Source organism: Aethalodelphis obliquidens, unplaced genomic scaffold (assembly GCF_003676395.1).
Source record: "Aethalodelphis obliquidens isolate GAN/ISIS:26980383/991018 unplaced genomic scaffold, ASM367639v1 scaffold26, whole genome shotgun sequence".
NCBI classification, from domain to species: Eukaryota; Metazoa; Chordata; class Mammalia; order Artiodactyla; family Delphinidae; genus Aethalodelphis; species Aethalodelphis obliquidens.
Window position 1 is genome coordinate 13,858,517 of NW_020837970.1, and position 27,848 is coordinate 13,886,364.

The 27,848-nt window shown below is 49.6% G+C and overlaps 1 protein-coding gene across 4 annotated transcripts in view; it reads left to right on the forward strand.

The window, feature by feature from the left end:
* The window catches only part of SMAD3 (SMAD family member 3), a 119,685-nt gene that overhangs the window by 23,402 nt on the left and 68,435 nt on the right, over positions 1-27,848 (forward strand). Inside the window, exon 1 of one of the 4 annotated variants that reach the window (XM_027123413.1) lies at positions 8,795-8,912. The exons of the other annotated variants lie outside the window; for them this stretch is intronic. Within the exon in view, the coding sequence (XP_026979214.1) occupies positions 8,908-8,912 (5 nt within the window). The 5' untranslated portion in view covers positions 8,795-8,907. Of the gene's footprint in view, positions 1-8,794; positions 8,913-27,848 lie in introns of those variants that run through there. 4 annotated transcript variants of the gene reach the window in all.

Below are 27,848 nucleotides of genomic sequence, written 5' to 3' on the forward strand. Positions count from 1 at the left end.
GCCAAGGACCTCCTTCTCCACTTGAGCGTTTGATTATCTGCTACAGCGTTCAGCTTTGAGTTCAGTGCAGGAATCCAGCATAATTTCTTATATTGTTACCATCTGGTTTTGTGGAGTTTTGCTTTTGATTTTAATTGTGCCCTTTGGGGGAGAGAAACCCTACAAGTGGTGGGAAAATAAGATCCCCCTTCCTCACCCTGGCACCCCAGGCACACACACGTCGCTGCCGTGGTGCTTGGGGGACGTGGCTGAACAGAATCCTCTGAATTTCTGAGCGTCCTCTTTCATTATTCCTGCTCTCCCAGCAGCCCCCGGGCCCTTGGCTACTTCACAGGGATTGCTCAGATCGGTCCCAGGTCAGAGCCTGACCTGAGATGGAGCTGCCTCCGTGGTAGTGAGGGCTGAAGGTGGTTTGGGGTGTTGCCCAGTGTGACCCGCCCTGTCCGGAGACCAACATTGTGGTGATAACGTTATGTGACCTCTTTAACAAGTGAGTCACTTGCCCTCAGATAACCACCGGTACTTTCATGGGGAACTGCTAGTACCATTGTGGCCGTGGCCATGGTTTCTGCAAAAGAAGGTGTTTTTAGAAATGAAGGTACAGAGATTGGTCTCCTTAGATTTGTTGCCATGGACTCCTGGCTCCCCAACCTTTTCCTTATCAAGACTCACCTTGTTTTCTCTTCAACCATGTGCTTGGTACCAGTTTTAAATATTAGTAATTGGGCTTCCCTGGTGGCGCAGTGGTTGAGAGTCCGCCTGCCGATGCAGGGGACACGGGTTCGTGCCCCGGTCCGGGAAGATCCCACATGCCGCGGAGCTGCTGGGCCCGTGAGCCATGGCCGCTGAGCCTGCGTGTCCGGAGCCTGTGCTCCGCAACGGGAGAGGCCACAACAGCGAGAGGCCCGCGGACCGCAAAAGAAAAAAAAAATTAGTAATTGATGATAAATAACTGATACTCTTCTCACATTCTTGGAAGACAACCTTCATATTGTTACCTCTTTTAATTTTTCATGTTATCTTCTAGAGTTGTCCGTTGGCATAAGCATTTTTGTGTAGCTGTAATCAGAGTATGTTAGTAAGTCTAAACAGGAAAGCGGGAACACCATCAGGTATTTACCACAAAGGGAATTTAATACAGGCCTTTGTTACACAGGTGATACAGAAGCTGAGAAGCCAAACGTGGAAAGGCGAGGTGACCCAGAGCTTAGTGGCAGGAGGTCACTCCTGGAAGAGTGGAAGAGGTGGTGTGACCAGAGCCCAGGGTCAGGGTCAGCGGTGGGCCTGTGTAGAGCAGATGCAGCTGCTTCTATTAGAAATGCCCACCCAGGGCAGAAAGGGAGAGAGGGGAGAAATGCCCTGGCCGCTCCCTTCCTCCCACCTTCCACTCTCCCACAAGTTCCTGCTGTTGTCCAAACCCCCCCAGTAGCCCCCTGACACGAGGCCTAGAAAGTCAGGAGTCAGCCCTGGGGATACAGAGCAGAGGACAGGAAGATGAGTAAGGGATTAGAGGACACACAGCACCTGGACCAGCCTAGGGCGCCAGCCTCCTGTTCTAACTTGACATTGTCATAAGCATCTCCTTGTGTCTCCACGTGGTCTTAATTACACATTATTTCAAGTAGATGTACCAGAGTTAACCTAACCATTGGGAGAGTGCTTAAATGGATGATAAATCAGCGGTTCTCAAATTGTGGTCCCCAACCAGCAAGTATCAACATCACCCAGGAACTTGTTAGAGTCTCAGGCCTTACCCCAGACCTTCCCGCTCAGAACCCCTGGGCTCATGGCCCAGAAGAAGTCTGTGTTTCCTCTGGAGGACGCTGACACACGTTGAAATTTGAGAACCACTGTTACAGGCGATCCTGCACCTCACTAAAGGTGGGGACAGGATAGTGAGGGTACTGTTGGTCGGGGGTCTTTATAGGGAGAAGTGTGGTGTGGAAGAAAAGGCCCAAGACTCCAGGGCTGTGCACCTCTAAGGTCAAGCCTTCTCCCTGCCCTTAGCTTCCCTGGGTGATTGTTTTCTGTTTTGTTCAGCAGCTAAAAATACCAGATCATCCCAGTGGTGGTATTATGAGGATTAAATGAAATAAGGGGCATGATGTGCCCTATATGTTGGGTTGTCTGGAGCTTTGGGGAAGGAAATGTGGCAATAGCAGCCCACTTCTGGGCCCTAGGACATTGGCCCTGGTGCCAGAACCTGAGGGGTGTAGTCTAAAAGTCAATGATGAACACTTAGGAGGTTGAAAGTGAGCTTTAAGGCAATAGGAATCTTAGACTGAGGGTTCCAGATCTGTAGTCAAGTTTCCCCTCCCCACCCCGTTTTTATTAGTGGTGCTGACCCGACTCTGTGATTGCCACTATCTTGTCACTCTTTCTTGTTTGGCCATTTGGTGCCGTGGAAAGGACCCTGGTCTCAGGCCAGGACCCCTGGTTTCCCGTGCTGGCTGTGTCTTCTTGGGTGAGTCACTTATCTGAGCTGCGCTTTTCATATTTGTAAAATGTCCCGCCTCACTGACCATGGTGCGGATCAGGTGGGATGATGGATGTGAAATCGGCCTTGAACTTTAGTGGACCCCTTGAATATAAAGCTTTGGGGTCCACACCTCCAGCGGGGCCCTTTGCCAGCCTTGCCGTCTCCATAAACCTCTTACTCTCCTCCCAAAGCAGGAGGTGCTTCATCCAGCCAAGGCAGGCATGTGGGTGCATCCTTGTTCTAACAGTGACCTGTAGGAAGGCACCAGGCCAGGGATCTTCCACACATCTTTCTCTTGCAATCCTCCCAGCAGCCTTACCGAGGAGGGAGTCTTACAAGAAGTAACCAAGGCCCAGATAGCTGAAGAGGAAGGATGTAAACAAACCCAGTCCTGAGGGGACAGACTGAGGCACAGTTGGCCTCAGAGTCATCCACAGAGTTGCTGTTACTAAGAAGGGAAAGGGGAACTGGGTAAAGGTCCTGCTGACTTACGGTGATATATCAGGCCTGCAAGTATTGTGGATGCAATTGACAAGCCAGTTGGAGCCTGGCTCCCCGACAGAGACCCACGCAGCCAGTGTTCCCATCTTATTACCTCTGGCAGCACCTGAGAGAAACCTCTTGATCAGTGGGAGGACCAGCCAGCATCCTCCTGCAGACCTGGATGCCTTCCACAGTTAATGGCTGAGGAAGCTGAGGCTTAGAGAAGTCAAATGGTTTACCTGAGGTCACCCAGGCCAGGAATCTGAGCCCAGATCGCATCCTTTCTGGTCCAGGGCTCTTTGCATGACCCCAAGTGTTTCCTAGATCCAGGCCTGACCAGCACTTGGCAGTTTTCCATAAGCTTTCCCAGCCTCTCTCTGGGGGTCCTCAGGGTAGGCAGTAGGTCTGCCTGAGGCGGCCGGCATTGGGTGGTCTGCGGTGTGACAAGTCCAGTGAATCAGCCTAAATCCAGGGGAGGTCAGAAGATGTGTCATCCTCCAGCCAGCAGACATTATCCTGCTGTTTGGGTTGCAACTGGAAGTGACATCAGGATGGGATGTGAAGCCTCTGGGACGGGAGGACATGCTGCTTCCATTCATCCCACACTTGGGGGTCAGTGGGGGCCATCTTCCCACCTGTTAGCTCCTCCCAGACAGGGCTGAGGGCGTCTACCTAGCCATCTCCTAAGGTAGACTCAGCACTAAACAATCTCATTGTGCAAGCTCTGCTCAGAATCGCTGCCCTGAGGAGAAGGCTGGGGCAGGGCAGGGCAGGGCAGGGTGTGTTAACATGGAACGGGCCTGCTCAGGCAGGTCCTAAGGACTCTAAATAACTGTGTTGGAGGCAGGACCTGAGCTTTTAACTCAGTAGATACATGGTATTTCGAATATAGCCCGGATGATCTGAGGATCACAATTACCTGAGATCTGCCTTACAGGCATTTAGGGAAACAAACGGGGGCTGCGCGCTAACCTAGGTAAGGATGCTGCCCCACACCTTACGCTGAGGTATCTCGGTGACGCCTTCGCGGTAATTCTTTATTTAAATCCTGGCACGCTGCAACTGACTTAATGTTCCAGAACTTTTGGAGTCCGTCGCTCTCTTCTTTCTTTCCTTTCCTTTCCTAGACTTCAGTGCACTTGAGTTTTAACCCAGCTCTGCTACCGGCGTCTGGGTGGACATCCGGGCCGCATGGAGGGGTGTCTAGAAAACTCTTCCATGTGTCTCCTCTACCCTCCACGGTACTCACAGAAAACTTCACTACTGATGCTTCCGATCAGAGTGTGTGTGTGTGTGTGTGTGTGTGTGTGTGTGTGTGTGTGTGTGTGTTGGGCTGGGAGAAATGGTGATTTCCCCACACCCAGCAATGCTCATATTCTCAGGACACCAACTGGACATTAACAGTTTAAGTCAATTCTGGCACTCTCTACCTGCAGATAGCATCAGATCCCACAGATAAGAGCTCAGTCCCACAAGCCTGCTGCCCTCCCCCAACCCCCCCCCCCCCCCCGCCCAACTTCAGATGCCAATCACAAGCCCAGGTTGACACCTGTGCTTCTGACCCACCAGCTATTGATCAGAAGTTCCCACTGCCCACTCCTAGGGTTCAGTTAATTTGCTAGAGTGGCTCACAGAACTCAGGAAAACATTCTACTGGTTTATTATGAAGGATATAACTCGGGAATAGCCGCATGGCAGAGACGCACAGGGCGAGGTATGCGGGAAGGAGCTCGGAGCATCCGTGCTCTCTCTGGACACGCAGCTTTCCCCTCATCTCCACTTGTTCACCAACCCAGAAGCTCTCTGAACCTGGTCCTTTTGGGTTTTTATGGAGGCTTCATTACGTAGGCATGATTGATTAAATTATTGCCCATTGGTGATTAATTCAGCCTCTAACCTGTCTCCCTTCTCTGGAGGTGGGGGCAGGATTGGGGGAGGGGCTAAGGCTGAAAGTTCCTACCTTCTAATCGCAAGGTTGGTTTCCCTGGCAACCAGCCCCTTATCCACAGAGGCTTTGCATAAACTCAGGTGTGGTCGAAAAGGGCTTGTTATGAATCACTAAAAGATGCCCTTTTCACCTTTATGGCTCTGGAGCTATTTCAGGAACTGGGAACAAAAACTACTATAACAAAAGATACCCCTGTGGCTCTTATATAGGAAATTACAAGGATTTTAGAAGCTACGTTCCAAATATATATTTCTTACTATAAATCACAATATTACAAGCAGCCTCAGCGGGGGCTGGTGATAAACCCAGAGAAGACAGCCTGAGTCGGCTGGGCGGGTCTTGGGCAAGTCACATCACTTCTCGTGCCTCAGTTTATCCAGCAGTAAAATGGGAATAATGATTGCTGTCTCTTAGGGTCGTTGTGAGATTGAGTTAATGCATATACAAAGCTTAGCGCAGTTTGTCACCTTGCTAAGGGTCGGTACATGGTTGGTCCCTTCTTCCCTTCCCTTGGTGTTTACCAGATCAAAAGCTGCTGGTTGCCCACCTAACTTGCTTTACTGTGTTGACAAAGGAACTGTCACACAATATGGCAGCCTCAGAAAGGGTAAAAAATGCCAGGGAAGTGTTCCAGCCCGTCAGGTGCTGAGCTGGGTAAGCTTTGTAATACAGATCCTTTTTGTGTTTCAGTATTGGAGCCTGTTGCGAACATTTCTCGGACCCACAGACTCTGGGGGTGGGGACTTAAGCTAATTTGGCTTTAGACCAACCTGCCAGCACAGGAAAGGACAGACTTGGTGGTGGTCTTGAGGCTGCCCTTGACGCAGGTATGCCTGGCATCAAGGCCAGCTTCACAGGCACGCGGTATGTGGTGTCACAGAGCCCCACGCTCAGGAGGGCCCTGTGCTTGGTTTAATGCCTGTTGTTGACATCTTGAGATTCTTAATTTTCTTTGAGCTGGTGTTTTGTAAGCGAAGCCCAGTAGACAGTGGACATGCATGTGAGGTAGGAGCGATCCACCCTGACAGTCCTGAGCTTGAACCAGAGCTTGTTTGGGATACAGAAAGAAGGTGATGTCATTCTAAGAAACATCGACCACCAAGGAATCCCATCATATGCTTTCTTACTCGTGTTGCTTGCCGGTGTTAGCTAATCCCTCACCCCGAAAATGATGACATACAATGGAAAGGAAAGATCAGGCAACCCAGAGTGCCTTTTCCCTTCAGCTTTTCCCTACTCATCAGTAAGCAGCAAGGGGGGAGTGTCGGTAGAATGTGCACTTATCAAGAAATGAAGTGAAAACAGTGGAGTTAGTTTTATGCAGTGTTGCTTTTGGTCTGGTAAGTCATATGATGTATGTGTGTATCTAAGCTGTGAAATACAAATGGTGCAATTTTGATGATCTCACATACTAGTGAAATGCTCTTTTGTTTGCATTCAAAACTTGGCATTGCACGATATAAACATGAATGGCAAAATTCATGCCAGTAATGTAAAGTTTTAATATTTCTTGACTTAGAATGATATTAAATAGGAAAAAAACCCCAAACCAACCAAAACAAAAACCCACTATCGCACGTCAAGAGAGAGACTCCGGAAGAAAGGGGAAAACTTTTAGATTTTAATACCATTAATGATACAGTTTTCCTGCTTTTTGCTCTGAGGGCTCTACACTGTCACTTTGCACTGCGCCCCACAAATTATGTAGCTGACGCTGGCTAGCATCCTGGGACTGGGGGGTCTCAGGCTGGTCTTGTACACACAGGTCCTTTGCTAGATCTACTCTCTTCCGGGTTGCAGAGCCAAGAAACAACATATGGATAAGTGAGCACTGGCGCTTACTCTGAAGATTCCAGGCTGTTCCAGGTGATGGGGGGGGTCTGTTGTTGATAGAGATCACAGTTGAGGAATTTCAGAGGCTACAAACATACCCTTGTTGGAGATGTTTTGCGGGCCTGCTGTGCATTCACTCTTGCAAATTGTTGAGCAGCCTAGTGTAGGGGCACAAGCCAGCAGTGGGCTGAGAGACCCCCACTTGGAATCCCAGCTCTGGCTTGGTCTCCTGGGGCAAGTCGTTTCTTCCTGGATCGGTTTTCTCATAGGGCAGTCCTCAGTCTCTCAGTTGTAGTGTAACTGTTAAGAGTGTGAGCTACTTAGAGGCCGAATTCTTGGGTCAAATCGCCTCTCCACCTCTTAACTAGTTATTGGACCTTAGGCAGGTTGTTCAAGCTCCCTGGACCCTCAGTCTCCCTGCCTGTAAAATGGTATGAAATGAGTGCAGGGAAAGGAGCTAATATCGTGTCTGGTACATGGTGTTGAATATATGATAGCAATGGTCATGGTGGTGAAAAGGTAAGAAATAATCCTTAGATGTTCTAGGACCGAAGGATTAGCGTCTTCAGGGTCTAACTTGAGAGGTTCTGTATGAGAGCCCGGGGAGCCTCTGCCTCAGACTTCTAAGCAGCTCTTTAGACTGTGTGGTTTTCTGGGGTTTTTTGTGGTTTTTTTGGTTAATATTTATTTATTTATTTGACTGCACTGAGTCTTAGTTAAGGCATGCAGGATCTTTAGTTGCGACATGTGGGATCTAGTTCCCTGACCAGGGATTGAACCCGGGCCCCGCCCCCCCACATTGGGAGCGTGGAGTCTTAGCCACTGGACCCTCAGGGAGGTCCCTAGACTGTGTTTTTAGAAGTTACCAGAATGAGAGAAAAATTGTTGTGTTTGGAATTTGAAGATCTGGGTCCTTGTCCTTCCATCCTCTGTCACCCCGAGTCACGTGACTTCTGACAGTCCCTTCCCCACCAAGCCTCACTTTCCTCACCTGTGAAATGGATCTGCCTGCCTTACAGGTTGGGGCCCATTTGAGATGACGTATGTAGCGATCTTTCTTTAGCTTAAATTCAAGGTGCTGTGTTGGGAAGAACTCTCTGGTGAACGCTCACTAGTGTCAGGAGATACGCAGCAGCTACATTGCTCGGGCCTCAGTCCTTGATCCCTGAGATCAGAGATGTACCGTAAACTGTCCCAGGAGCAGGTTAAAAAAGAAGGAAGGAGGGAGAAAAAAAGAGAAAGCAAACCAGCAGAATTTGGAATTGTTCCTCAAACCACAATCGCAGGTTTCAGGGACTCGGAAAGGGGTGCAGCCCAGCCTTGTGGGCGAGAAACGTCAGATGTTGGGAAGAGAAAGGCCTCTCTTACTGTAGCAGGGTTTCTCACTGGCCCCTGCCTATTAAGCCCCGGTAGCTTGTCACTCCCTGGCTAACAGCTTGGCAGCACAGAGGCAAACCACAGAGTACATTTGAGGCCCAGATCTGCTCATTTCGAGGGTGGGGCCGCGTTTTTCTCCTGCCACAGAGAGCTAATTAAAGAAAACAAGCTATGGGAGTTGGGAGAAGACTGGCCACAGAGCACTTGGGGAGGATTGCTTTGGTTGTAGAGGCCTCCACAGCCCCCAGAAAACAGGTGGAAGTGGGCATCCGGGCCCCCGTGCATCCCCGGTGGAGCTCCGAGGACCCACTGGGAGACCTGGATGCCTACAGTAGGGGGGCCTGCATGGGATGGGAGAGTGATCTTGGTCTGTGAGGGGACCAGCTGGAAGAAGTTCAAGCTACCCGTCAAAGCGGGACAGTGTTTTGAAATGCTTCACAAATGTTGACTTGTGCCCCAAATTGTGGACAGAGCCTACGTTAGTTCTGTAACAGTAATTCACATCTCTGTGGCACTTTTGATTCTGGTACCAGCCTTAGGGAAAGTGGCTGTGACTTCTAACCAAGAGCAGAGTGACACTCAAAGAGGGGGCTCTTCGAAGTCTCAGGGCTGGGAAGTGGGGTAAGGACTCAGGACTTCTGTCTCCAGGTGGAGCCTGCTGATTACAATGAGGGGAAAGCAAACATCAGTCCCACTGACTTGGAACAAACGCCGTCGTCCAGGATTAGAGCCCGCCTCTTAACAGCCGCACACTGTTTTATGGAGCAGGTCTATTGCTGCAACAGGGATGGTGTAAGTTGAATTATGTTTTAAGTGTACCAGGAAAACCATTTCAAGGAATCTTGTTGTGAGTCATTTTGAAAAATGAAGAATTACCCTATATCCCCAGCAATGTTCCATTTTGGTACATTCAAGGAGCCAGATGGCTTACAAGAGGGGTCCCACTGTTTTGCTAGCTTGTGTTGTTGCCGCCTAAGGATGGTTTACTCCTCAGGTGCTCCGAGGGGTTCTCACATCCTGGAGAACTGGGGGAAGATGTAGTACCTGGGCAGAATGTTTTGATTCACTTATTCAGAGAAGCTGGGGCCTATGTAGGGCCTCAGGGGGCATCCAGGCCAGGGATTCTCGAGTGAGGCGTGCTATGAGGAATTCTTTTAGTGATGGTAATGACGATGAGAATGAAGCTGTTGTTAATTAAGCACTTAGTGTCTGCCTGGGACCTTACATACATTATCTCATTTAATTATTACTACTAACAATACTGAAGTTTGTGAATGATTTCCTTAGCAGTTAATTCAAAGGCATAGTCCCCTATACAGTGGAATATTTTTTAGCCAGGAAATGAAGTACATGCTGCACCACGGATGAACCTTGAAAACGTTATGCTGAGTGCAAGACGCCAGCGCACAAGGCCGTGTTGTATGATTCCATTTACATGAACTATCTAGCATAGGCCGGTTCATAGAGATAGGAAGCAGATTAATGGTTGCCGGGGGGTTGAGATGAGGTGGAATGGGGCGTAGCGACTGCCTCATGGGTACAGTGTTTTCGTTAGGGGTGAGCACGACATTGTGCATGAACTGATGCCGTTGGGTCGTACACATTACAGTGGTTAAAGTGGTAACTCTTCCCATTATGTGCGTTTTATCACAATGTATATTTTAATCAGTGTATTTTCCTCATGGTGGCTCTCTCACCGACTTGGGTTCAGATATGCCGTGTTGAGTGGGAGAGAAAGGGAGGGGGTCGTTCCTGTGCGCGGTGAGGCTGAAGCAAGCTTAGGGCTTTCCAATTCAGGCTCCACCTTTAGGAGAAACCAGAGACCCAGAGAGGGCTAGTGACTCACCCAAGGGCACAGAGCAAAGTACCTGGAGTTGGGATATAGAGTCTAGCCTTTCTCACTTTTCATCGGGAAAATCACAATGGAAAAGTGCTTTTTGTGCCGCTGGGTAAATTCTGGGCCGCAGAAGTTCAGCTCTGTTCCACCTGATGTTTTGTCCCTTCCTTGGGTTCCTGGAGAAACTGTCTGTCCCTCGCTGGTAGAACAGCCCCTGGACTGACTCAGCGGTCAGGAGGTCCTCAGCCAGAGACCTGGGTTGTGTCCCTGGGCGTGTGTCTGGAACAATTCCAGTTGTGCTGCTTCATCTCAGCATTGAGGTAAAGGAACGAGTTATGTGTGAACACATACGTTTGGTGTTTGATGGGGGACTTACCACGTGACCCTGCTTCTTCTTTTCTTTTCTTTTTGACTGTGAACATCTGACACTACAGGAAATAAGAAACTTTCCAGTACCTAATTTGTGCTCACTCTACTTGCAAACCCTCTTGGCCCCAGCACAGGGTAAATGAAACTGTAGCTTATAGTAATATTTATGTATGGGAGTCAATGAGCTGTTTAAATGCTTGAATGTCAGAAAAGGTTTCAAATTGAGCAAGCCCCCAGGCTCTCCCACCCTCTGGTTATGTAGATAGGCCTGCCTGCTCTCTTAAGGCAGGCCCTAGCCTCCTGTCCCTGTTGGTGGCAAGACAGCGATGATGATGATGGGGATGCCATTTAAAGAGACTGAGCTGTAATGGAATTCAATGTACATTTAATCCTTCGGAGAAGGGAAATCGAGTTCCAGAATCTTGGAAGTTAGACTCTTGGGAAGATCCATGGGTAAGGAATGACAGGACCTGAGTTTTATTAGTGACGTGACCTTAGCAAGATGGTCTAAAGATGGTCTAAAGGCCTGTGAATAATACCCCAGCTTCTCCCACGTCCTGGAGCTGGTGTGAGCATCTGAGTGAGGTGATGGATGTGAAAGTGCTTTGTTAGCTGTCAAGGCGCTCACCGAAGTGGCTTATGAAGCCATGGGGCCGAGGGACCGAAAGAAAGAATGAAGAACGAATGAGAACTGGTTTGTGTTGGGAGCTGTGGAGCAGAATGGGCCTTCGCTTTTGGGGGAGCCTTATCGTGGGAAGCAGCACTTGGCGTGCGTGGTTATTTATTTCTGCCATCAGACCAGCAGGGCTCTGAGGCCCCTGCTGTCGAAGGCAGTGTGAGTCAAACCCAGTTCCTGCCCTCCAGGAGTTGACAGTGTAATTGTGTTTTCATGGGTCACCTGGAAGGCGAGTACTTGAGAGGGAGTGCAGGTGACCCAAGGCAGCCCCCAGGCCTACCACCCGCTGCTGTGCTATTCAAATCAGAGTCCTTGCGGAAATGCTTGTGTGTGCGTGTGCGTGTGCGTGTGTGTGTGTGTGTGTGTGGGATGAGTCAGATTTACCCACTGTTTTTTCCCTATTGAAACTCATTATGCTCACACACACACACACAGCAGTCATGCACTTGCTCAGAAGTGTGTGAAAACCACATAAAATGTGCAAAGTGTGGCCCTTTTGAAGGTATGTCTGACATCCACCTTCTCTGGAGCAGGGATGGATTTGTGAAGGTTCTGATCTTTCCTCATCTGCGGGAACTTGTTTGCCCCAGTTGCTGGCTCAGGACCAGCCCAGGCTGACCTGTGTGGGTGAGGTACAGATGGGAGCAAGGCCCCGGGGAATTCTGTTAGGTGAGCTCTGACCCTCTTGGTGGTCCTGGTTGGTCTGTAGCAGGCGGTGGCCTAGGACGGACTGGGCAGAACCGGACAGGACACCCTGTATTTCTGTAGACAAGGTACTCAGGGCCCATCGCGCTTGGTATTTAAGATCCTCTAAGATCCTTAAGTTCAGCTCTGTTCCACCTGATGTTTTGTACCTTCCTTGGGTTCCTGGAGAAACTTTCTGTCCCTCGCTGGTAGAACAGCCCCTGGACTGACTCAGCTGTCAGCTGACTCTAGGGCTGCCCGTTTTGTGGGTCGACCTTGTGTCTGGCCCTCCGCTCCCACCAGCTGAGGCCCCTCATAACACCCCCCCACCCCAAACCAGCCTGCCGTCCCCACGCCCCCCACCTGGCTGGGGCTCACCCTTACGTTTCCTGGGGTGCGTTCCCCGACTCCTCTGTCCCTTTCTGCCTTTAAAACTTAGAAGTGAGTCTCACCTCCTCTGTCACGTTTTCCTCGACTGTCCCAGCTCACTGTGACCCCCTCCCCTTTCTCTAAACAGTCTCCTGAATCACTCCTGGGTCTGGCACATAATATTTTTGAGTGCATGAGCTTGGCCCTTCTCCGTGGGGCATACCTTGTCTGTGTGTCCTTCATCCTCCCAAATGTCATCACCACCTTACCTCGTACGGGAGCTGTGTCTCAGGCTCATTTTTTCGCTCCTGCCCCACTTCCCGCCACCCTGTGGAAGAGGGGTTAGACAGGCCTGGCCACTTCGTCCTGTTCGATGTGGCTTCAGACCTGTCGCAGAGCCTCCATGGGACTCACTTTATGCCACACACCGTGTGGACAGTTAGAGCCACCTGCCTACACCGGAGGCAACCGTGGTGATCGGGAGAGAGCGAGGGATGGGAGAGCGTTTTGCAAACCTGCAGAGCACTGCGCGTACATGAGTTGTTAATGGCCTTGTGGGTGTTCTGTCAATAGCTGTGACCTGACATGAATGCTGGCTCGAGCAAGGGGCCTCAGGGAGAGCTGCCCTACGCCACTGACCCAGAGTCTAGGACCCCTGAGTTCCACTCACCATCCCTGGGCCCCAGTTTTCTCAGCTCCACTACCCTTTCCAGCTCTGACGCTGGTGGTCATGGTGCTGTTTGGGGGAGGGGGCGGCAGGTGTGGACTCCCCACTCCTGCGTGGCAGGCACTCAGCTGAGGCAACCAGGAAGGTTTCCTCTAACCATTCGTGCTTGTGGGTTGGCCATGGCAGCTTTGATGTCACCTTGAGGGACCACCCTGGACCTCTTTCTTTGTGCCAAGCTTACGGCTAGATCTCCATAAGCACTCGCTTTGACTGTTAGGAGAGGCTGTTTGCACTATTTAAGGTGGCAGAACTATTTCACCCTTTCCAGAGGTGTTGACATTTAAGGATGCTTGGGGGTGATGGTACAGAAGTAGAGGCAGGAAACCTGGAGGAAGGAAAGGGGCTGGTTGCTGAGAACGTGTGTGTAACAGGCAGGTTTCGACTTTCAGAAGTGTCTGCCTCGGCTGGTTTTGTAGTGGTGGCAGTCAAAGGCAGGAAGAGAGATAAGATCCGATTTCAGGATTTTCACCCGCCCCACCCCCATTTTTGACAGCTGAGAGCTCTTCCAGGGCAGAGACTGGGTATCTTTCAACTTTTCTGACCCCTGAGCCTGGCACAATACTTGTATTTCAGCATACTCAGTGAATGTTTGAATGAATGAATGAATAACTTTCCACTTCTTATCACAGCGGTAGTGTCAATGAATCTATAAAGCCATGGTTAGTAGCAGGTCTGATGGGTTAAGAGATACTAACCAACATTTCTGATTATGGAAGAAGATGGAGCTTCTAGGAAGAAAGGCTGGCCCTTTGAAGCTGTCCTCTGTGTCCCCATTCTTGTGCACTTTGTGGTCACCCTTCCATATTCCTGAGTTCAGGAACACCTCGGACTAGAAAGGAGTGAAGGCCTCGTTTTCCTCGGTTCCCAGGAGGGACTTGAATGTGTCCTGCACACGCTCAGTGATAAAAATTCATACCAATTGTGAGCAGTGCCCTTTTTCCAGTTGACTTCGCATTAGCCCCGCCCTGTTCTGGCAGGTGCTGTAGGCAGATAACCTTGGCAGGGGGCTTGGCACGATGGCAGGGTTTACACCGGATTGCTGGTATTCCATGCTATCTTGTTATCTCGTTTCCTCGATGGTCATTGTCACACAAGAAAGTACTTCCTCTGTGGGCTTCCCTTCACAGAGACCTGTGGGCATAGATAAATTCGTAAACTGCGTTGCACGAGTGAAACCATTTCTGTTAAGAGCTGGGGGTCCTGCTGAAAGCCTCCTCAGAGAAGCTCTCCTTTCCCCAGGAGCATTTCTTCTGGCTCCCAAGGCCCAGTTCTTCCCCCACTTTTGGTTTGGCTACCGGCTTCTCACGTGAGAGTTGTCAGGGGAGGACAGAGGGTGTGGCATCCCACGTGCAGACTTCTTTGAGAGTTTGATCTTTTGGGATGTCCCAGTGGCCGCTTTTCCTGATCTGCTTCCTGTTTTCTCCCAGGGGTCTCCGAATCGAGCTGCCTGCAGCTCTGTCTCCCCTACCCAAGCCCTGCTGCCTTGATTCTATGGCCAGGACCCCAAAGAATAAGCCCCGGCCTGGAGTTTTTGTCTCAGCTCTGCCGTGTGACCTTGGGCAAGCTACTTGATTTCTCTGATCCTCAGTTTGCTCCTGTGAAAAGAAAAAGGTTGGCCAGGGTGCTCTCCGAAGTCCCTGCCATTCCTGTCCTTCCTCTCGGCAGGGAAGTGCTACCTCTGTCCTGCAGTGGAAACGGAGGCTGCGGGGGCAGGTTGGGCGAGGTCATGGTTTACATCGTGGCCGCAGCGGAGACTCTGGACCTTGACCTGTAGGCAGTGAGTCCAGGATGCTGAGAAGCTGGCGGGGGTGGGTGTAGGGTAAGCAGAGCCCCTCTGGGAGGCGAGTGGTGTTACTCAGCCCTGAGGAATGCCGAGGCACGGCTGAGCTCGGGCAGGGCTCTGAGAGCCTTGTGGCTGTAACCATGGGCAGAATTTCATGGCCTTGAAGAATGGCTACTGTATATACCAGTGATAAATATTAGTCACCCTGGCAGCTGAAGGGGTTTCCCGTGCTGCATTTTTGACAAAAAGGGAAAGAAAGCCTTCCTCCCTGACGGCACGAGAGGGAGAAGCAAATGTGTCTCTGGGCGCAGGTGCCAAGAAATCCTCTTATTCGGATGCCCTGGCTGGAGATCCCATGGGATTTTCTACCACCAGTGGCCCGTCTCTGCCTGAAGCTGCACAGGGCCTGCGAATGTCCCTTGAGATCTCTCCTGGGCCACTTCTTGGGGCGTTGCTTGAGCACCTCCCGAATCTGAGCCTTGATCTGCCCTCCTCCCCTGCACCCTCCCTGCTATCTGCTCAGCGTCTTCCAGTCTTCCCTTGCTCGGTGAAAGGACCACCGTCCCCTGAGATGCCTGAGCCAGACTGCAGGAGGAGTCATCCTCTTGCCCCCCTCCCCCCTTGCCCCACCCTCCAGTCCATCACCGAGCCCTGCCCAGTCCTGCATCCAAAAATGTCAACGTCCGTCTGCTCCCCTGTCTCGACTGTGACTTCCTCATCCAGATCAGGGTCTCTCTGGCCTAGCCTGCCTCCCACCTGGTCCCTCTGCCTGCATCCACCTCTCCCCCAGGCCCGTTCTCCACCAGCAGCCAGAGTGATCTCTGGCACATCTGCTGAGAATCGCTCAGGGGCTTCCTGTTGCCTTGAGGGTGAGGGTCCGAATCCCTAAGGCTGTGGGGTCTGGCCCTAACCTGCCTGTCCGACCTCTACTTCCAGTGGGCTCCCATGCCCCCTCTGGCCTTCTTAAATTTCCTTCCTCAGGGCCTTTGCACGTGCTGTGCCTTCTGCCTGGAATACTCTTTCCCCACGGTTTCCAGCTGGCACATGTGAATCAGGTCTCAGCTTAACTATCATCTCCTAAGAGAGACCTCCTTGATGCCCCTCCATTTCATTATACCTCCTGCTGCACTCTCATGGCATGCTGTTCTTTTCATTCAGAGAGCTTCCCAGTTTGTAGTTTTAATTCTGGGTGCTTATTAGGTTACTGTCTGTCTTCCCCTCCCCTCGAGGGCAGGGCCCATTTCTTTTATTCTCTGCTATGCCCAGGGCCCAGGACCCAAGAGCGCAGTAAATATTTGCAGGCATGAATGGTATGTGGAGGACATGTCTGCTGGTACTGCCATTGCCCCAGCACCCGGATTCCCTTGGGATCTGTCCCCAGCTTTTCAATCCCCACTGAGTGGCCACTGAGCAGCGGGCTCTTCCTGGCTTCGCTCCTCTGGCATCAAAACTTATCAGTCCCACATCTCAGTCTTTTGCAAGGTGACACTTCATCTGACTACCTAATTCACACTAAGGCGTTAATGGTACTAATGACATAGTGCTTATTATTACCCTAGGGGATGCAAAATGATGGTATCAAAACATATCATTCCCCAGTGGTTTAGAAACTCTCCAGTTAACTTCCCAGAGAGTCGGAGTAGAGTCTAGTCTCCTTAGCCAGGATGACAAGGCCCCATGTGCACGTTTGGCTTCCATCTACTTCTGCAGGTCCCCAAGCCTTAGTCATCATCCTCCCTTCCACCCCAGTACCCAGCACAGTACCTGCCATGGGCAGGCCCTCAATAAATGTTTACTACGTGAATTTAAAAGAAGTTGATTTTAATGGCTCATGCTTTAACCAAGGCTTTTGGTGTCATTAGTCAGTGTTTAGACCTTGGATGTGAGAGGAGTGACAAATGATGGGAATTTCAAGCACAGTGACCATGATAGTGCCAGGAGAGAGGTAGCTTTATCTGGGTAGAGGGGGTTGGCGTTTCAGAGCCCCTAGATCCAGATCTCTCCTCCTGCTGTACCAGTCACGTCACTTAAGCAACGTGTCCTTCTGCCCAGGATGAGGTTTAGCATCTCTGCTTTCCAAGGTGCCAGAGGAGGTGAAAGTCTTGTGACCACATCCTCCTACTCGTCTGATGCAGTTTGTGGTCAACTGCAGGTTGAGGCCAGTGCGGCAGCAAAAGGCTAGAAATAATCCCTGATGGGAGAGCGGCTTCCCCGGCCCCCTCCTGCCCCTCTGAGCCCTGCCAAGGTCACGTTGGTTTGCATAGCCCAGGCACTGACCATCTGACTGAGGTTACTGCAAGACAAGGCCTCCTTGCCTCCACTTCAACCCCGCCCCATCATCATCTTTTCTCCGTCATGTGGATGTGGCCCGAGAAAGCAGGAAGAAAGGAGGAGCCATTCAGCTTGGGTTTAAGAAAACCCTCCTTTTTGATTTGTTTTAGTGCTGGTTGCAGAGAGAGTGGCAACTGTTGTTTAAAATACGTGGGTAGTTTTGGCTTAGTTTAGTTTTTGGAAGGGAGGATTATCTGGCTTGAGGCTTCTATGACACTGACATCAGGGTTGCAGTCATCCTCCCTCACCTGGAGGATGAACCTCCCGGCCTCGGGCACTCCCCCTGTAGCCTCCCCTCCCACTCCCTTGGATCTGCTCTCCCCACTTGCCCAGGGCAATCTTTCTAAGGCACAAGGTTTGCCCTGGCACTCCCTGCTCTAAGGCACAAGTCTTGCCCTGGCACTCCCTGCTTAGAAGCCATCCTAGCGCCCAGCGCCTCGGGGTTACTTCAGCTTTTCCCTCGGGGTCTGCATGATGCCTCTCATCTCCTCTCACTCAGCCTTGCCCTTGGTGGCTCTGGTAAGGAGCTTTCCAACCTGGCAGCTGGAGACACTCTTGAGGTTCCACATTTGCTGCAAATGTCAGGGATTCACATGGACCCTGATATCATCTGTGGGGTGACTGATTTCAAGTACAGCTGCCATCCTGGGAGAGATCTGTGCAAATCGTTGGAATGCACAGTGGTCACTCTTTGCCCATCAAGGTTGAGAATCCTCACTCTGACTTGAGTTCTGCATGCCTTCCCCACCCTTCCCCAGGCTATTTCTTGCCTCCTTGCTTTGCCTCATGCCCATGGAATGTCCCAAGCCTATTCAACTGGCTTCCTCCAAAATGTAATTCCATCTTGATCTCCTCCAGGAAACAGCCTCCAGACACCCCCTCCTCCCAGCCACTGCTCAGTGTCACCCCCCCCCCATCCCTGCTGAGCACACCTAAGTCTTAGCACAAAATCATGTGTTTCTGGGTCTTTCTTTTCAGTCCCGGACAGTGAGGCCCTAGAGGGCAGGGGCTCCGTGGTGCTGACCTGTGGGTTGGAGGCTGGCAGGGTGCTGGCATCTGGATCACTCATTACACATCACTGCTCTGGACTGCAGGGCGGTCTTGCCTTGTGTGAGCTCTGTTCTCTGGACTGCACTGGTTCTAAACTGAGCTTTTGGCCCTTGCGTATGCCTTGTGGCTTATGACTTAATACACTGAAATAGACAGTTGTGCTTCCTTTTCATTTGGGAAGAAGGGAAAATAGTGGAAATCTAGAGAGTTCACTCATCTGGAGGTTAAGATAAAGTTTGAAGATCAAAGAAGCTTATTACTTATTATGAATATTAACATAATTCCAGGCTTGTTTGAATGTAAGGCATCTTTTTTCGTAGGTTCCAGCATTTTTTTGTCGATGATTTTTCAGCAGTTAGTTGTGATTTTAGTGTTTTCTTCATGGGGGGTGAGCTCACGTCCTTCAACTCCGCCATCTTGAGCTAATGGTCCCAGGCTTATTTTCCATTGGTTGGTCTTTGTCTCACAGTTAGGTTCTCCTTGAAGGTAGAGGGACCAGTTCAAATTCACCGTCATGTCCTCTGAACCTAACACCGTGCCAGATAAGAGAGGGGTCACATAATAAATACTCGTTGAATGAATGCATGGGACGAATCTGCACTTTGGAGTTTTAACTGCTTGGTGATTAGAAAATTCTCATGGGTTTGTAAGACACAATTTCCATTGTAAATTCTTTGTGTGTGGGAATGCTTTTTGTGCAGAATGCTCGCCTGGACTGAAAAATGGTTTGTGGTAGCAGTTTTGAAAAAATTGAGTTGTTTTGCTCTGATTGAAGCTGAGTGACCCAGTGTTAAGTCTCTGGAACCCTCTGGGACAGTGACCCTCATCTGTAAAATGGGTGGGAGGCGGCAGTGGACCACGTGGCTTCCGAGAGCCTCCTGCTCTCCTGCGGCCGTGTAATTCTCACATCCTCCTCTTTGGCGATTGGACACTGATCGTGTCCCCAAGGATTCATGCACAGAGTTGGAATTCTCCCCCGGCCTCTTTGACTGTGTTCCAGCGGGTGGAATGCCTCGTTTCTCAGTAGCAGAGAGAAATGTTAGTGTGGGGTTAGGAAAGCGAGCCAAGAGCCCTCGAATAATTAAAACACACACGCACACAAAGAAGAGCGGGAGGGGGAGAAACACGCCTCATGGACGGGGGATGAGTAAAACCCAATGGACTGAGAAAGCCTCAGCGCTGAACTTCACATGACCCCGCCTACTGCCTGCTGTTGGGACACCCGCGTGCCCCCTGCGCACGGCCGGCCTCTGATGTCAGCGGCCCCACAGGAAGCAGCGCTGCCGTCAGCCTGGCGGAGCGTGTGAAGCCGCGCCCCCCGCCCCTGCGGCCCAGTTGTCACCCACCCGTGTCTCTGGGTAACACGCAGCCACACAGCTCCCAGGCTAGTTGGAGGGGGACACCCACCCAGTGCTCTCAAAAAGCAAAACCTCAACCCACTGGGGATGTCCACGCAAGAAAGAGAGGACCAAGAGAGAATTTCTGCTTTTTAGACGTTCTCTGCTGAGATCAGCAGATTTCCTTTGGGGATGGTGTTACCCCATGCTTTCTGAACTCTCCTAGGTCACCCGTGAATGAATGAATGAATGAACTCGTTTATTGCTTGGGTGTATATCCGTGAGACGTTGGGGGAGTAGGAGTAAATACAATGTTGTCTCTGCCCTTGGACTTCAGTTTGGTTGGGGGATGAGACTCAAACATGCAGAGGTCTACGGGGCTCCAATTAAGGTATATGCAACGGAACATCAAGAGAATGACCACTTCTGATGAGGAGGGAGGGTCAGGAATGCCCAGCTAGGTTTCCCCGGACCGCAGCCCACAGCAGGCTATGTCAGAAGGTTTGACTTAAGAGGACAGTGGGTTTGGCCAAACAGAATCGCATGTATATAAACAGTGATGGAAAGCTAACAGCACCTCGGGCTGTCCCCTTCCTGGGTGACAGGGTTTACCTCCCGGTATTGTAAAACTTCGAGGAAAGAGCGAGAGGGAAAAGGACTGAGTTTGTTGGTATATGTACAGCCCCTCTGCCGCTGGTGCACTGAGCATCTGTGGGGTCTAGACCCTGCCCTTGACTAGCTGCAGTCCGGAGGGGAGGTACCCTACAGTCCTGCAGCCTCATTAAACAACTACATAATAGTTAGCTCTATACGATCCACCTTTTTGTGAGATACACTTTTTATTTTGGAATAACTGTAGATTTACAGAAACATTGCAAAGATGACACGGGGAGTTCCCATGTACCCCTCACCCAGATTTCCCTGGTGTTAACATCTTACGTTACCGCAGTACCTTTGTCAAAATTAAGAAACCAGCATCAGTGTGTCACTGTTGGGTTTTTTGGTTTGTTTGTTTGTTTTTGCGGTACGCGGGCCTCTCATTGTTGTGGCACAGGCTCCGGACGCGCAGGCTCAGCGGCCATGGCTCACGGGCCCAGCCGCTCCACGGCATGTGGGATCCTCCCGGACCAGGGCATGAACCCGTGTCCCCTGCATCGGCAGGCGGACTCCCAACCACTGCACCACCAGGGAAGCCCAGTGTGTCACTGTTAATACAACTCCAGACTTTATTCAACCAACCTTAAAAAGAAAACTTTAAAAAGTTTTATTTGCATATATACCATGAAATTTACTCTTTTAAGGTGTACAATTCATTGATTTTTAATATATTAACAATTCTATAACCGTTACTCGTATCTAATTTTAGAACATATTTATCCCCCCAAAAGAAACCTCATACCCATCAGAAGCCACTCCTCATCCACCTCCCACCCCCCAGCCCTGGAAACCTAATCTACTTTGTCTCTGTGGATTTGCCTCTTTTGAACATTTCATACAGATGGAATCATACAGTATGTGGTCTTTTGCAACTGGCTTCTTTCACTTAACATAGTGTTGTCAAGGTTCATGTTGTGGCATGTATCAGTACTTCATTCCTTTTGATGGTCAAATAAAATTCCATGGTATGGCTATATCACATTGTGTTTATCCATGTGTCAGTTGATAGGCATTTGGGTTTTTTCTACTTTTTGGCTATTAATAATACTGCTGTGAACATTGGTGTAAAAGTTTTTGTGTGGTCATGTTTTCATTTCTCTTGGGTACATCTCTAGTAATTCTACACCTACATCTCTAGGTGTAGAATTACTGGGTCATTTATTGGTTTATGTTTAACTTTTTGAGGAACGGCCAGATTCTATTCCAAATGGTGGTACCGTATTACAAATCCCACCAGCAGCGTTGGAGGGTTCAAATTTCTCCACTTGTTATTGTCTGTTTTATTTTAGCTCTCCTACTGGGTGTGAAGTGGTATCTCACTGTGGTTTTGATTTGCATTTCCCTAATGACTAACGATATTGAGCATCATTTCATGTGCTTATTGGCCGTTTGTCTCTGTTATAAAAATGTCTGTACAGATCCTTTGCCCATTTTTTAATTAGGTTGTCTTTCTTTTGCTGAGTTGTAAGAGTTCTTTATATATTCTGGATACAAGTTCCCTTTTTAGATAGATGGTTAGCAAATATTTTCTCCCATTCTGTGCATTGGCTTTTCACTTTCATGATGGTGCCCTTCTAAGCAAAACCTTTTTAATTTTAATGAAGCTGAATTTATTTATTCTTTACTTTTGTTGCTCTTGCTTTTCGTGTCATCTAAGAAACCATTATCTAACCCAAGGTCATAAAGATTTACTCCCTCGTTTTCTTCGAAGAGTTTTGTAATTTTAGCTCATATATTTAGGTCTTTGGTTCATTTTTATTTAATTTTTGTACATGATATGAAGTAGGGGTCTGGCTCCTTGTTTTGTATATGGGTATCCAGTTGTTCAAGCACTATTTGAAAAGACTGTTATTTCCTCACTGGAGGGTCTTGGCATCCTTGTCAAAAATTAACGACCATAAATGTAAGGGTTAATGTCTGGGCTCTCAATTCTATTCCATTGATCTATGTGTTCATCCTCATGCCAGTCAGGATCACTGTAGTTTTGTAGTATTAATCAACTTTTTAGACGTATTTTTTATAATGTACCTTGTTCTAAAAAGAATTTGAGGTAACTCTCAAATACAGTGAATGAAAAGGGATAGAGATAGACAAGGAAATTAGGGGGAGAGGAGAAAAGGATTGGAAAATAAGATGAGATCAAAGGTAATGTCAGTATACAGTACGGTATGTTATAAAATTTTGTGAGATTGTTAGATATGGCCTACATATTTGGCTCTGAGCTTCCTGGCAGTCGAAGGTAAAATGGAAATGTGACCTGACAAGAGTAACATAACGTGTCCATGAGATTTAAAAAAAAAAATTTTTTTTTTTCCTGAGGGAGAAATCCAGCATTCTCAGGGACTTCAACATGAGAGAATTTCTCCTGTAGGTCTTAAGAACCAGAGATTCTCGAGCGCATAATTGTTTCAGTTGTGTTAGTTCTGTCCGTTTAGACTGATAGCTCTTTGGAGGCAGGAACTGGGTCTTATTTCCCTCACATCCCCGCATCGTGCTGAGGACCGGACATAGAGGTGCTTAAAAAAATCTTGATTGAATTCTTTGTAAAATTCAGAATGTTTATTACATCCTCTGGTGACATTTCTGCAATCGGGTTAGGATTTGTTGAGGCTCATTGGGAGGTAGAGCAATGAAGTACTTGCCCTCCTGGCCGCGTTGTAGAAGGCTAAGCAGTGTTAAGCACTGGGCGGCTTTGCTCTGAGAGTTGGCAGTGACCTAGAAGGGAGGCAGCGTTGCTTCACCCGTCTTGGAGTCCACCCACCTTTCCAGCTCCTCAGTGCCGGAGCATCCTTTCTGTTCACTCTTTCTGACATGCCTTCCAGCTTCCCTGCCTGATGGAAAAATCCAGCATGTCTGAGGGAGGTCCTGGCCCAAACTGGACAGCTTCTGGTAGAACTGGGGCCACTGCCACCTATGGTTGTGCTTTGGCACAGGTGTGGTTGCTCTACAAAGAGGCCCACCCAGACAGGCTCCCTCACAGGGGACGGCAACAAGCCGCCTTTAACTGACTACACGTGTCATGCTGGGTGGCCCCCTCCATCCCATCCCCAGTAAAGGGCTTTACTATTTTTTGGTAGCATCCTTTTTTTTTTTTTTTTTAAAATAGATTTGAACACCAGCCTCTAGGGGAGGCTAGGGGAGGTTATTATTTTACAGTTTACAGATGGGGAAATGGAGGCTCAGAGTGTGTTAGCCACTTGTTCTAAGTCACACAGCTAGTGACATGCCAAGGGATGACTCCAGCCCAGGGAATCCTGACTGATTTCATTCTCTCCTTCCTTTTCTCACGGCTGGTCCCAGTCTTGATCTAATTTAGGGGGTGTGAGAGGCCAGCACTCTTCCTGCCTTTGGACAGGTAAGTGCAGTTTCCTTTACAGTTACATTTGCCTCTGTGGGGGCAGGTGTCAACAAGCAGCCCCCCAGGGGTCACCCTCTGCACTGTTGGCCTTGTGCTGGGAGCAGCCTTGTAATCATGTAAGAATATAGACATCTGATTACCATCTATGGCTTACAAAGACCGTTTCTCGCCTGCAGTCTTACTTAAGCCTGGCCACAGTGAAGGAGGCAGGATGGGTGCTGTGCCTGTAGGGATGCTGAGTTGCCTGGGGTCACCAGGTGGTCAGGGTCAGAGGTGGGCTTAGAAACCAGTTCCTGACTCCGGGCCCAGTGTTCTGCCCCCGCACTGGAACAGATGTGTGTCACGTCACGCCAGCAAGCTGAGAATTCCTGGAACTCTGGCTGCCGTGAGCACCGCCGGGAGCACCTTGGCGCTTCGTTACCTGCATGATGAGGCAAAAGGAAAGTCTCTTCTCCCCCGGAAGTGAAGTCTCACCCACACTCGTGGATTTCTTTGTATCCTTCCAGCACGTCACTATGTTCTCAGAACAGAGCAGGCAGAGTAGAATCAAATTGCAGGCAGAGCGCGGCCTCCCCTGAGTATCTATTAGGATGGAAACATGATGCTGGACAACAACCACGAAACCAAGTTGTTTTGATTCATCCTGGAGGTCATTGGGTTCCCAAGTCTGTCTACCTGGGTCTCCAAACCCCCTGTGTTCTCAGAGCTGTGCTAGTTGCCAAAGAATCCAACAGGAAAACTCCATCACCCTTTTGGGGGCACTTTTGTCCTAGTCTCGACCGTGCACCTGATCCCAGGTGAGAGACACGTGTCCTCTGAGCCACGATTTTCTCATCAGCGAAGTGGGGATGAGGATGTCTGGTAGCCTCTATCCTGGAGTGATGTTGAGGCTGAAATAAGGTTTAATGACATGAACTCACTGGTGGCCGTGAGAGAGGAAGACAGGGAGGGAGCCTGATAGCTGCAGGCAGGGAGACCTGATTCCGTTTGGGGAAGGAGTGGTGGTCAGGGAAGCCTTCCTGGAGGAAGTGACATTTGAGCTGTAGTCCAAAGGGTGAATAGGGGTTCAGTGAGCTGAGCAGATGGCTTCTCACCCCTGGGGAAATGACCCAGCCAGCTAGCTTTCTGCTTCATGGTTGTAGAAAAAGCTTATGACTAGAGACGATGCTATGTCTGATTTGGAAAGCGAGGGTCAGGCAGTAAGAAAGCAATTGAATGCAATGTTTATCTTGAAAAAAGTTGTAAACTGCTTGGAAATCCCCATGCTCACTTCCTCCAGGAAGCCGTTCTGGACTCCCCAACCCAGTTCTCCTGGGCCCTCCATCTCCCCAGCACCCAAACACACGCTCTGTGAATGTGTCTTTGCCTCTCCTTTTTGGCTCCTTGAGGTCTGAGGCCATGGCTGGCCTGTCTTGTAGAGTAATTGGGGAGAGTAGTAGTCCATTTTGGATGCATAAAGTTCGTGGAGGCCTCACAGACTGAAAATGCTGATTAGGACCCACACTCAGGTCTTTTGACCTCAAATCCAGGCACTTCCTGCCACACCGGCCTCACTCAGGTGGTGACCCTGGGCTCTGCCCAGAAGGAACTAGTTGGCAGGGTTTTGTTCGGTCAGACCTGGAAGGTAGAAGAGAGTCACTGTCAGAACCAGCAGCTCAACTCCTTCGTTTCACAGAGGAGGAAGCCATGTGCCCCAAAGCAGAAGTGATAGTGGGGCCACCCTCAGGTTCAGCTCCCGGTCCCCCAAGCCCCAGCCCCGTGCAGCCCTCATTGCACAGAGTGGCCGTCCCCTTCTGATTATTAGGAAGTCACGAGGTCCCTAAGTGGGGTTAGAGCAGGTGGTGCCGGGCGTGAGACTCTGGTGGGTGTGAGGATGTTTCCTTTCCTGCTGGGAAGCCCTCCAAGTGCATGTGAAAGAGATGTGGTTTATCGAGCACAGATTTTCAAACCTTTAGAGAGCTCTGTTTGCTTTAAAATGCCTGGAGACATGAGCAAGTAGTGATGTTTTAGTGACAGTACAGAAGGCATAGAACGCCGAGCACAGCACAGAGATCATTTATAGCAAGAACTCCTTATTAAGAGTCTGAAATTGAGCCTTTCACCATGCTTGTGGTGGGCGCTGGTCCCGTGCCTGGCACAGTGCGGGGTGCCCTCAAACTCACAGCAGGGGGAGAGGAGCACATAATGCACCGTCCAGCGTGGGGACTGCGGTGGGGACTCAGGGAGGGGCTGTCCAGCTCCGCGGAGAGGGGAATCTTGAGAAGGCAAGCAAGAGTGAAAATAGGGATCGAGCTCCCCCCCTTTTTTTTAACATCTTTATTGGAGTATAATTGCTTTACAACGGTGTGTTAGTTTCTGCTTTATAACAAAGTGAATCAGCTATACATATACATATATCCCCATATCTCTTCCCTCTTGTGTATCCCTCCCACCCTCCCTATCCCACCCCTCTAGGTGGTCACAAAGCACCGAGCTGATCTCCCTGTGCCATGTGGCTGCTTCCCACTAGCTATCAGTTTTACCTTTGGTAGTGTATATATGTCCATGCCACTCTCTCACTTCGTCCCAGCTTACCCTTCCCCCTCCCCGTGTCCTCAAGTCCATTCTCTACATCTGACTCCTTATTCCTGTCCTGCCCCTAGGTTCTTCAGCACCTTTTTTTTTTTTTTTAGATTCCATATATATGCGTTAGCATACGATATTTGTTTTTCCCTTTCTGACTTACTTCTCTCTGTATGACAGACTCTAGGTCCAGCCACCTCACTACAAATAACTCAATTTCATTTCTTTTTATGGCTGAATAATACTCCATTGTATATATGTGCCACATCTTCTTTATCCATTCATCTGTCGATGGTTGCTTCCATGTCCTGGGTATTGTAAATAGAGCTGCAATGAACATTGTGGTACATGACTCTTTTGGAATTATGGTTTTCTCAGGGTATATGCCCAGTAGTGGGATTGCTAGGTCGTATGGTAGTTCTATTTGTAGTTTTTTAAGGAACCTCCATACTGTTCTCCATAGTGGCTGTATCAATTTACGTTCCCACCAACAGTGCAAGAGGGTTACATAGGCAGAACACTCTATGACATAAATCACAGCAAGCTCCTTTTTGACCCACTTCCTAGAGAAATAGAAATAAAACCAAAAATAAACAAATGGGACCTAATGAAACTCAGAAGCTTTTGCACAGCAAAGGAAAGCATAAACAAGACGAAAAGACAACCCTCAGAATGGGAGAAAATATTTGCAAATGAAACAACTGACAAAGGATTAATCTCCAAAATTTACAAGCAGCTCATGCAGCTCAATAACAAAAAAACGAACAACCCAATCCAACAATGGGCAGAAGACCTAAATAGACATTTCTCCAAAGAAGATATACAGATGGCCAAGAAGCACATGAAAGGATGCTCAACATCACTAATCATTAGAGAAATGCAAGTCAAAACTACAATGAGATATCACCTCACACCAGTCGGAATGGCCATCCTCAAAATATCTACAAACGATAAATGCAGGAGAGGGTGTGGAGAAAAGAGCTCCCCTCTTTAGAGAGCGTTCCTGACCAGCATTAGAGTAAAGCAAGTCTAATGTGTTTGATGTTCACCGAAAAGATAATACCCCATTGTAGAGGGAGGGAGGGACTGGGGCCAGCAAACTCTGGCCCGAACGTGTCTCACTTTTATGCCAGACTAGACTCTTTTGCAGGGAGGAGATTGATTTGTCACAAAGAACTCCCCCAGCCCCTGCAAAAAAAAGAGGTCTGCTTAGTGCCTTTTTCTAGGAGGTTTTCATCCAACCTAGGATGCAAAATACCAGTTTCAAACATCCAGGTAAGGCTTTGTGCTCTCTCAGTGTGATATGGGGATGCTGAGTGCTGATGACCTCATGGGATAAAAAGGCCGGTTTCCTGAACTGTTTTTCAAGACGTCACCCCGCATGCTGCCTTCTCAGTGGTGCCTTCCTCGGGAGCCCCGGCCCCTTGAGATCTGCCCTTTCTCTGAGATTCGCAATATTTCTTCATTGGGTCCCCCTTGAACCCAGGGCCGTGCATCTCCCGTCGTGCCATGCACAGAAGAGGCGCTGACTGCCAGTGCACAACAGTGACTGTTTTCGGAGCTCCTGGCACGGGCTACGTAAACCGGGCAGCTGGGTGGGTGAGTGTGGAGTTGTGGGCAGGGATCTGAGCTGAGATGCATGTTTGTGAGTCATTATCGTATGGATGAGGCCAGGTTGGGGAAGGTGCGAGGGTGGGACGAGAAGGAGGCCAGCACCCGAGGGACAGCCACCTTCGGGGGACAGGGAGAGCGAGGCAAAGCAGGACAGTGCCCAGGGACACTGAAGGTGTGGTGACGAGGCCCACTAGCGAGAGGAAGGGAACAGAGCTGTTAAATGTAGCAGAGGAGCCAGGATGCTAAGGTGTGCAAAGCACGTGTTTCGGATTTTGTGACTTGGAGGTCACTAGTGGCCTTGGTAAGGGGGGTCACAGTGGCAGCTGGGGCGGAGGCCCACGCAGTGAATCCCAGAGTGAATAGGAGGTGAGGAA